This window comes from Curcuma longa, chromosome 20 (assembly GCF_044706935.1).
Source record: "Curcuma longa cultivar G26 ecotype Majalengka, Jawa Barat chromosome 20, ITB_CL_G26_1.1, whole genome shotgun sequence".
Classification (NCBI taxonomy): Eukaryota; Viridiplantae; Streptophyta; class Magnoliopsida; order Zingiberales; family Zingiberaceae; genus Curcuma; species Curcuma longa.
In genome coordinates this window covers 8,809,884-8,820,119 of record NC_133880.1, presented here as the reverse complement: position 1 = coordinate 8,820,119, position 10,236 = coordinate 8,809,884, and the positions used below count along the sequence as shown (strand labels likewise).

General features: G+C 44.2%; 3 protein-coding genes across 4 annotated transcripts; all 3 read right to left on the bottom strand.

Moving 5' to 3' along the window:
- Window positions 1-1,968: 1,968 nt before the first annotated feature.
- LOC141813637 (uncharacterized) lies at window positions 1,969-3,490 on the bottom strand. 2 transcript variants are annotated; one of them, XM_074701597.1, is made up of 3 exons: window positions 3,223-3,490; window positions 2,643-3,097; window positions 1,969-2,561 (listed from the first exon to the last, which is right to left on the bottom strand). In XM_074701597.1, the coding sequence occupies exons 1-3, from the start codon at window positions 3,385-3,387 to the stop codon at window positions 2,123-2,125; spliced, it is 1,059 nt and encodes a 352-aa protein (XP_074557698.1). In that variant the 5' UTR covers window positions 3,388-3,490; the 3' UTR covers window positions 1,969-2,122. The 2 variants fall into 2 exon arrangements, with proteins under 2 accessions (XP_074557698.1, XP_074557699.1); XM_074701598.1 differs by having other exon boundaries at window positions 2,472-2,570.
- A 975-nt stretch (window positions 3,491-4,465) lies between these two features.
- LOC141813704 (gibberellin 2-beta-dioxygenase 1-like) lies at window positions 4,466-5,625 on the bottom strand. The gene is made up of 3 exons (XM_074701679.1): window positions 5,246-5,625; window positions 4,795-5,146; window positions 4,466-4,705 (listed from the first exon to the last, which is right to left on the bottom strand). The coding sequence occupies exons 1-3, from the start codon at window positions 5,623-5,625 to the stop codon at window positions 4,466-4,468; spliced, it is 972 nt and encodes a 323-aa protein (XP_074557780.1).
- Window positions 5,626-7,032: 1,407 nt separating this feature from the next.
- Window positions 7,033-10,008, bottom strand: LOC141813441 (protein BIIDXI-like). Its single transcript, XM_074701408.1, has 4 exons — window positions 9,797-10,008; window positions 8,413-8,583; window positions 7,975-8,316; window positions 7,033-7,897 (listed from the first exon to the last, which is right to left on the bottom strand). Exons 1-4 carry the CDS (start codon window positions 9,876-9,878, stop codon window positions 7,299-7,301), a joined length of 1,194 nt encoding a protein of 397 aa, XP_074557509.1. The 5' UTR covers window positions 9,879-10,008; the 3' UTR covers window positions 7,033-7,298.
- Window positions 10,009-10,236: the final 228 nt, after the last annotated feature.

Sequence of the window (10,236 nt, the reverse complement as noted above, 5' to 3'; positions counted from 1 at the left end):
AAGCTAGATTGTAACTCCTCGGTCAAATATATAGTTATATTGTGATCTCAAACAAGTGATAGGGCTCTCGCGACATAGCTGAATTAATTATAACGGAGTAAAGTTATAAAAGATGGCAAGGGTTCGAATAGATAATATCTTTTTCTATCATAATCAACTGTAGTTTTTCGATTTACTTTTTCACATATGATCGTAGGATCGATCGGAGACCATAAATTTCATCTTTTATAGAAAAAGAATAACTAAATACTTTACCCTCTCGTAAAAAACATCAATCAAAAAGTTTTAATGAAATATAATGGGATTATTATCAAAAAAAAGTTTAAATTTTCAATAGAAAAGTGTACAGAAAATGCAAACACAATCTAAATTTGTCAAAAGTGTACGTAACAATTGTCCATAATTAACTAGTTTAAAAAAATATATACAGAAAAGTAGATGGAATGAATTATTGGTCAATATGCAGATCATGTTTTAGAATCCAGCTTTATTCCAAAAATCTTGTAAGGACCAATTAAAGATTTGGTTTTTTATACGGCTGAAGATAAGATGAAGTGTGGCTGCTCTCCTTCTCCTAATGGATGTCACTAACGCCTTTGGAAAAACAAAAGGTAAACAATTTTATATACTGAGCTAATATTTAACTAACATTACGATTAAGTCATATACTGAACCTTCATTATCATTCACTTCACTCACACAGGTACATGATAATCTACTTAAATTGGACTATTGGAAAGGTTTGATAGCCTAATTATGCCCTAATTGTGCAGTATTGTCCATTTGAGCTCTTTTGATATATGTCCACACGTGATTGATACAAAAATCTTTGGTGGAGTTGGAAAAAAAAAATCCAGTCAAGTTAAAAGGTTATATATCAAATGAAGTTTATCCTATTAGCTTATTTGGTAGCTCTCTTGAAAGCCATTAAATGAATTCTTTGTTTGAAGCCTCACCTTGATAATTCAATCAATTATTTAATCCTTCAGAAGAAAATGTTGTGAGATTTTTCTTTTTTCTTGATGGTCACATTCGGTAATAAATTGTGTTGTTACTAAAAATAGAAACCTCAGAGATATTCGAAAATTATGAAAATTGGAGAACTGTCGCAGTCACCTGAATTATCATATATTTCATAGTGTGTGTGTGTGTCTGTTGAGAAAAAGGAAGGAAATTTCGTGTGCATTAAGTTAACTGGAAGACTTTATCATTTTGAAACACAAGTTGGATGGTATGACTTTTGAACAGTTCCGATATGTTGTCAAAGCTCGTTGCTTGCTAATGCTCGTCTCCATTATTGCACAGTATTGCATGAAGCTGTTGTGGCTACAGCGAAAATCAATAAAACAAAGTCAACTTTGGTCCCTGTTCCGTACAGTAGGTGTTATTAAATATGACAACGTCACACAGAAGAGTTTTTTTTTTAATATGATTCACGTTTCAGATGATCACGAAGTCGATCGCATAGAAAATTTATGATTTTTTTTTTTTTTTTGCAGAAGAATTTTTGAGTATGGAATTTCAGCTCCACTTCCGTGCGTTGAAGAGTTCGCGGATTGGAACGATGATTGATGAAACAAAGTAAACGTGTCGCTAAATTAATATGTCCTTAGTTAAAGTTCGGCACACGTTTTCAATATTCTGCTCTCTGCTTCTACTTCCCAATAACCGAATTCCTAGGCCTCTGGGCCTACTTTCAACCCAGAAGAGCCCATTACTGCATAATCACAAATTTGTGTATAGGTCCCTCTTGCAAGATCTAATGCAGGACCACCTGAGTTTTATTCTTCTTCACCAATGCTGCAACGGAGTGGTCATCTCTCGTTTGGTCCCTCACGACCTGAGTTGTTCTCCCTTTCTTGTTTTCCCTTAAAGAGTTCTTTCTGTTTTTCGCTCTTCCATTTGTCCTTTTCGCTGAGTTAAAATGGTAGTAGTAGTAGTAGTTTGTATAGATGGTTATGGTTTAAATCATCAAACGATATGTTTATGTTCATCATCGAAAAAATTTACAAATTACTAATCTTATTAAACTCTACAAGGTCGTCACGATTAGAGGCTTAGAGCACACAAGTGTGTGCTCCTACGCGAAGCTGCAAATTTAGCAAAGCAAGGGTCCTGGTGTTTAAGGAGGCAGTAGCCTTTTAAATCCGACCTTCTGCTCGGGACTAAGCCTCGCCGGGAATTTGATATCGAACTTGATCCTCAGCTTGCCTTTCTTGGTTGGATCCTTGGGCAATGGCATACCTTCGCCAGGAACAACCTCCTCGTAAGTAGGATGAATCACGTTGTTTATAGGAATAGTGAGATTTCTGCCATCCAACGTCGTCAAATGCATAGTGTAACCGGTTAATGCTTCGACGAGGGAGAGCTTTTGCACCACAACAAGGTCGTTCCCTTCCCTCGTAAACACAGGGTGCGGCTTCTCGTCGATGATGAAGACGATGTCAGCGGGGATCATATTGGGTCGCTCGTTTCCTTTCTCCGGGAAGGTAATCTTAGTGCCTTTCTTCCAACCGGGCTTTATCTCGATAGTGAGGATTTCCTCGACAGGTAGAGTTTTCCTGGATCAACTGGAGACGTTTGAGAAAATGAAACATGGTAATTCAAGTTGGATTGAAAGAGGACAGTGTTGAGAGACTCACCCACTTGCGTCGGCGATCTCTCTGGAGATCTTCATCTTCTTGGTGGTGCCTTTGTACAACTCCTCCAGGGTGCAGGGGAGCATGTTCTCGATCGGAGCCGCCTTCTGCGGCCGACGCGAGTTCATCGGGCCCTCCGCCCCGCCAAACGCCGCCGAAGCGAAGAGGTCGTCGCCGAAGTAGGAGTTGGAGAACCGCGGCCCCCCGACACGGACGCCCCCGTTGCTTGCTCCTCCACCCATGCCACCGAACGGGCTCGAGAATCCGAAGAACTCCGCGAATATATCGTCAGCGTTTCTGGGGTTGAACCGGAAGACAGTGGGGCCGCCGCCGCTGCCTCCGCCGGAGAAGAAGGAGGCGTTCCCAGAACCATCGGCTCCTGGCGGCGGAAACTCGCCCTTCAGGCCTTCTTCCCCGTATTGGTCGTAGATTGCGCGCTTCTGAGGGTCGCTTAGAACCTGCAGGAAGAGTAAGGTTATAGATCTGATTTCGAAGACGAAAATAGGTTAAAAAATAAGATCTTAAAGCCACAATTCTCCAACAAAATCACAATGATTCAGTTATCAGAAATAAAAACAATCACCTCGTAGGCCTCGGAGATCTGCTTAAATTTTTCCTCGGCTTCCTTCTTGTTGTTAGGATTCTTGTCCGGGTGCCATTTCATGGCGAGTTTCCGGTAGGCCTTCTTGAGGTCGTCCTCCTTGGCGCTCTTGTCGACGCCCAGAATCTTGTAGTAGTCGACGCCCATCTTTCAAAATTGCCTTCTTCTTCTTCTTCTTCTTCGCTCTCTCGATTGCTCAACTCGATCGGCGAGGTTGCGAGAATAAATTAGCGGCGCTTGGTAGGAGAGAAAGCTGACGAAGAATCTGGAGCAGACGGTGTTGGCATACTGTAGAAACTTCCAGAGAAGCCGAAGCTTCCGCGAATTTTCATTTTAGCCCCTTTGAAGCTTATCTCTAAAGCCCTTTACGATTCAAAATTATTAAAAGCATCTAGAAATTTTGAATTATTACCATTCGCCAATTCAGCAAGATCATCGATTCACCCAACGTATCAATGACGTGGCTGCCATGGTGGCATTCCATGTCTGCTTACGATTCTAAAACTTTTAAATATTTAACAAAAAAATATTGACTTGTAACAAGTTGACACAATATTGATTGACTTGGGCTTGAACCGAATAGACCAATATCAATTTGGCTCGAATCAAATAGTAGCTTGTCGATCCGTGGACAAGGTAAAACATTAACTGTGGGCTCGATCAGTTTCCACGCTTTTCACCATTCAAACTGACTTCAATATTTTTTGTTATATCAAAGTAGCATTTATCTTTCTAGTACAAACTTCTGGTTTTTGATTTGTGCATGCGCAAAGATTATCAATTTATATTTAACATTGTATAAGCTCTCTCTCCCACCTTAACATTTAGAAATGCAAGTGGCTCTCATTTGAACTGCATAAAAGCTAAAGTTAATTTCATTTTTTGATGGTTCATTCTTTTCTATCATTGATAAATTCTCCATTTACTTTAAAAAAAAGGGTAGTTAGTAAAATAAAAGCAGCATTAATATGATCAAAGTATTGTCGATGCCAATAGTTTGTCTGGCGAGAAGAGGTTCCCAGCATATAGAAGTCATAGAAAAGGTTGTTTGGTTGCCATGTTTGGTTAGACATCTCAGAAAACTAAGCTCAAAGATACAGCGTAACGCAGCAGTGCACTGAAGTGAAACCAGATAGAGCAGTCATCACTATTCAGTCCTCATCAGTGTGTCTGTCATACATGCAACTTATGAGACCGTGACCTCTGAATGTGATCACTGGCCAGTCTACTTCTCAAACAGCCCAAGCCTGTTGTCGCTCAGCCTGGATCCGTAGGCAGCCTTCTTGTACTCCTCCCATGTGAACTCCCTGTAGCGGCTCTGCTCCCCCACCCTCATCGCCTGTGGCAATGGTGCAATCCTCTCCCTAAGCGCTGGCCCGAAGAAGTAGATCATGGACACCCTCGACTCCCTCCCATTGGCCACCACCCTATGCCTCAAACTACGGAATCTCCCATTTGTCAGAACCTGTGCCCATCCATTTTGTCCATTACCTCAATTACTGGCATGATAAATATTTTAACTAATTAAACTTTAGTTAGTTAACAGTAATAGACCTGTAGGGCATCACCGACGTTGATGAAGAAGGATTCCTCGTCGGGGAGGATCGGAATCCAGCTCCCTTCCTTATGTGAAATCTGCAAGCCTGAAGTGTTGTTTGAGCGCAGAACAGAGATGACCTGTGGATCGGTGTGCTCGCCGAAGCCAGTCAAGCAGGAATTAAACCCGTGGAGCAACTGCAACGGGCAGGGAGGGTAGTGGTTGAACCTAAAGAGCCCGTCACTCTGCTCACCCATCACTAGCTTACTCAACGCGTCTCGCGGCTCGATCGCTAGCCCTTCTGCCATTAGCTCCAGCACCCGCTGAGCCAGCTTCCTGATGGCGGACAAGTACTCCCTCAACGTAGAACTGCATGCACCGACACACTTGAAAACTTAATCACCGATGAGCGCCACACCTAAAAGTCTAAAACAGAGGCTTCGAATCGGTTGCTCCCGAGTAACGGACCTGAATGGGTAGTGCTTCGGAGTGACTGCGAAGAGGAGGTACTCGAGCCAGCCCACGTCGCCATTAGCGCCGATGCTTTTGTTTCCGTAGCCACCAAAAGGATCACGAGGGCACGACCTCTGCTTCTCCAACAGAGGCAGGGAGAAGAAACTCACGGCCTCCGCTTCGAGCCTCCTCATAAGCTCCAAGGAAACGCCGTGGTTGGTGACCTTGAACAGCCCCGTGTCTTGGCACGCCTTGACGATGAGCCGGGCAGCCGTGTCGTCGGGCTTCGAGAGGTCGATGGCGGGGACGACCGAGAAGGAAGTGGCGGCGGCGGCGGCCTTAGGGGGCCGGATGAGCGGTATTTGATCCAGCGAGGCACTGGATAAGGCGACCATCGTTGAGACAGGAGAAGAGCAACCAGCCAGCCAGGGAGTGCCGACGCGTGCGGTGGGCGCTTATATAGTGGCATGGCCAGGATTGTAACAGACTCTGTCATAATAAAATTTATTACGCTTAGAATCCCCTGGTTAATCATTTCTGGGACACTAAACTTTTTGATACATGCATTATTTCTGACTTATTTCGATCCACTATCAAAAGTACACACATCGGATCCAGCTCAGTCAGTCACATCCGTTAAGGTAAACCAAACTTGACCATGTTGGTGCGAATTTGACCAAGACACCAGGTCACCCCTCACCATCCTTGCCCATGCTTCACATTTATTTCCGACGTGGCAGGCAATAATACGTCGGTATCAGACGACATAATAATTGACCTTTCTTTCTGAAGGAAATTTAAAAAAAAACTGTCAAATTGATTTGGAACAGGAGTTCCAAAGCGGCAAGGACATGATCTCTCTGGCCTTGGGTCCACTAGCCTGTCCAAAGACTGAAGGCCTCGACACGAGTGCACACTGCGGCAGGTGGCCCCCCACGCGATCCTTCGATTCAATGCGGGACGTTGCCCGAAAATTAACACATACGATTTTTTTTATATTTTAGATAAGAAATTATTGAGAATCTAACTATAATAATAAAAATTATTTTTATGGTCACAGATAAAAAATTCAGAGAGAGAGAGAGAGAGAGCGAGAGAGATCTTTTTCTATCTGGAGGACGGGTTCAGTATCAAAACATGAAATGTGGTGTCAATTCTTTGTTAAAGTTGAGAGATCGTGAGCTGTTAGACCAAAAAGATAGGAGCAGAGGGGGGTAGTGGATAAGGATCTAACAACTCTAATCATTGGATGGGCAGCGAAGAAGGCAAGCTTTGGCAGGAGGATAACGTACGGAGATCTGGAGGAATGGGAGTGCAGTGAGCTGGTTTGGTCATCTATTGGCCCCGAAACAATACGGTGATAAGAATCTGAAAAGCAAAGCAAGTTAAGCAGGAAAAAGGTGCAACAAATGGGAGTAGAAGTTTTGCCACCGAATCTACTTCGTTGCTCGATCGATCGCAGTACATTGAACGAGGACATGGACTCTTTCTTACACCTTGCCTGGCCCGGGCCCTTTGACGGATTAGATTTGCTTATACATTGATGATATTTCTTGGATCCTGCTGAAGAAGACAGACATTAGACAGACCACATGAGAATAACGTACGTCTGTTTAATATTTTAAACTAAACGACAGGCATATCGTATAGCGTTTGGAGAATTTTAAACAAATCAGACGATGTCGACAATCTACCCGTGCTCTGTGTACCCCGAAGACTGTGGATCAATCAACACTAATTATCCATATGTACAAGGAATCAATCAATCAATCTGACAAATTAATGACTACATTCTGAGGCATAATATGATAATACTCCAGTCAGATTATATTTTTAACTTACGATCGGATACCAAAGTAACTGAAAACATGCCATTGCTCTTTCGCATAGGTGGGTTGATCTCCAAATGCTAAAGAAAACTAAGCAAAACTCGATAGCACTACCATCACACTTTCTCTCGTACGATATTGATAGCTAAGATGATCGCACATAGTAATTTCATCAAACACTTGAGCTGCAAATCCGTTGAGACTTGGCTTAAACAGCTTACACTGCAATCGACCGGAATTCAGAATGCTACGACCATGAGCACAGTGACGAGCAGACTGAGAAGAGACGTGGCACAAGCGCGCGTCAAAGTACCATCGCTGGAGACGCCCCAAACCCTGACCTCGTCCACAACAGGGCCGCAGAGCGAGCTGTGGTCATCGCTCCTAGTGTTGTAGTAGACGCTGTAGAAGGCAATTCGCGTGCGCTCGGCGCGCGCCGTAAAGGTGATATTGGCCAGCTGGCTAGTGGCGTTGCCCGTGGGGTTGTAGTGGAAGTTCTGCGCCTGGTCGCCGGCGAAGGCCATGACCGCTAGCGGGGCTTGGCAGGAGTCGCCGGCGGCGCCGACGGTGAAGGTGAGATTGTACCTCTTATCGGGAGTAGTCTCCACCATCTGCGAGATGATGCCTTCCTTGCCGGAGAGAAGCTCGACGGCGCGCTTTCCTTGAGGAACGGCGAAGTGGTTAGAGTCAATGTACCGTACCGCGCGATTGGACTCCACCAACCAGCCTGGGAGAGCCGACATGGTCTCCTCGAGGTTGGTGGGAAGAAGCACGCCGAGGCTGGCGTTTTGGAACATCCACGGACCTTCCTCAAAGTCCCCGTTCACGACGGCGTTGTCTGAGAAACAGAACAATTAATGACCACGCTGATCCAAAACAACACAGAGGATAATTGAACAGGGAAAAAATCGACACCTTTGGGTCTATCGGGAGTGAAGAGCTTCTTGATGGCGATGTTGTCGATGATAGGGCCGCAAGTGGGATCGTCTTCCATTCCAGGATTCTTGAAGCTTAGCAGTGACTCGGTGCCGTCGTCGGCCTCGGCCTGGAAAGCCCAGGCGTAGGCGTCCCACCCCTCGACGCTGTACAGCGTCTGAAGGTCTACCGTCGACGCTGCCGGAAACACCGACACGTTAAGCGACTCCAGTTGCGCGCATGTCCGGGCGGAGCTAAACGTGACTGCGTACGACGCCCCTTTCTCCAGCTGTAGACCCTGCGATATCTGCGCCTCGTTGCCCAGCCGCATCGCACGCGATCCTACAACACCAAAGATTACAGTCAAGTAGAACAGAGCAAAACTTCGTAAAAAGCAGCCTTCGATCGTCAAATCAGCAAATTTAGGTAAGTAACTACCTTCAGGAACGATAAGAATCATGCCGCCTTGCTTTTGGCCTGACTCCACGAGCTCGACGGTGCCATTGATGGTCCAACCGGGAAGGGAGGTAATTCCTTCGCCCAGGTCATTGCCAGCGGTCCCGCCCGAGGGCGCTGGCGTAGTCTCGAAATCCCCGTTGTTAATCAAGCCTGCACATCATTTACTCGCTGTATAAATTGTCCAGGAACAAAGAAAAGGATCGAAGCACACCCTGCAAACTGTCCATCATACCGTAGTCAGCTAGCATGCAAGCTACGGGATGGCATGGTGATGCCAGTGGCAGACAAACATAAAAAAAAAAAGGCATAGGGAAGTGCGCTATTAGCATAGCGCAGCAGAATAGGCATGCAACAAGTCCAACATTGCCTACTTTCTCAGTCATACGATGCAGAAGATAAAGACTATTTCTTTGTTTAATATTCATCTCGATCGGCGTCAAACTTTTGCTTTGTCTAAAGTACACATTGTTTACATTGGTTAGCCAGGAACCAAAGACCGGCAAGTAATACAAGTAGCTAAAGGTTGCTGCTTTTATGTAAAACAAAGAGATCACTTGAAACCCTGTTCTATGTCTACAAATCAAATGAAGGAATTTGGCCATCTGGATGATTAAGATTGACATCCAATCCATCAAATAATGTGAACGAGTGATCCTGCTTTGAACCATTTCCGTGGGACAGACATGTCATTAACATTTCTTCGAACACAAGATACGTCGCGGTTAATTAATAATGACACTCAGTATATGGCCAAATGGTTTAGAATAACATGAAGTAGAAATTAAAAGAGTTGTTGCGACTCAAGCGGAATACAGTGGAGCAATAAATAATTACTGATTAGGGAACAAAAAATAATTACTGATTAGGATTATATATATATATATATACGCCAACAACTCCAGCTGCAGAGCTGCAACATCTCACGGACTCTTATATATATATATATACCAACAACTCCAGCTGCAGAGCTGCAACATCTCACGAACTCACGAAGCAGGTAAAGAAAGAGGACAAGAAGCAAAAGCAGGCTTTGATGCTATCAGTGCTACAAGAGATAATTGCAGGGATGGGCGAGCTGAAAAACAATTTATGTAGCGAGTTGAGAAAGGTAAAAGGTACTGTGAATGCGTGGAGAGTTTATTGGATCGCAGAGTAAATTAATTCACATTGTTAAATGTTTCTTATTCAGTAGCTTGAAAACGAATGATAACCAACCTATTAGACAATATCATCCTGAGAGACAAAAAAAAATCCAAATGACCTTATCCTCCAGATGTTCCCCAAACCAATCCAAGGAAATCTAAGACAAAAGGTGAACTCACAACAATTGCATATCCATAACACAGCGGGAAAGGAGGCATACCATCTTCCACTGCAGCTGAAACACAATGAGTGAGGAGGAGGAGGAGGACAATGAGATGTGGAAGACGAGCGAGTGGATTCATCTCCGGGAGACAGCAAAGTGAAGCGATCAGCAGACCAGGCACAGGACTCGGCCGGGGTGGTTCTTCCCCCTTCGCTCGCTTCCTGCAATTCCGAGGAGTGGAGCGGACAGACACACCACTCGTTTGGCTGAATGGCAGGCCTTTTATTACCACTGATTCCATTTCCTTTGGCACTATGTTGGCCAGTGTGAATACTTTATTTCTTTAAGCAAAGTTTTTTTTTTTAATTTCTCCCTTTTTTTTGGTTTTTTATTACAAAAAAGGGTGAAGTTGAAATATAAAGCAGAGTGAGTAAGATTGGAAGGACAAATTAAATAAAAAGTGAAAAATAAAAGCATTCGGTAGTACTGATGTCGCT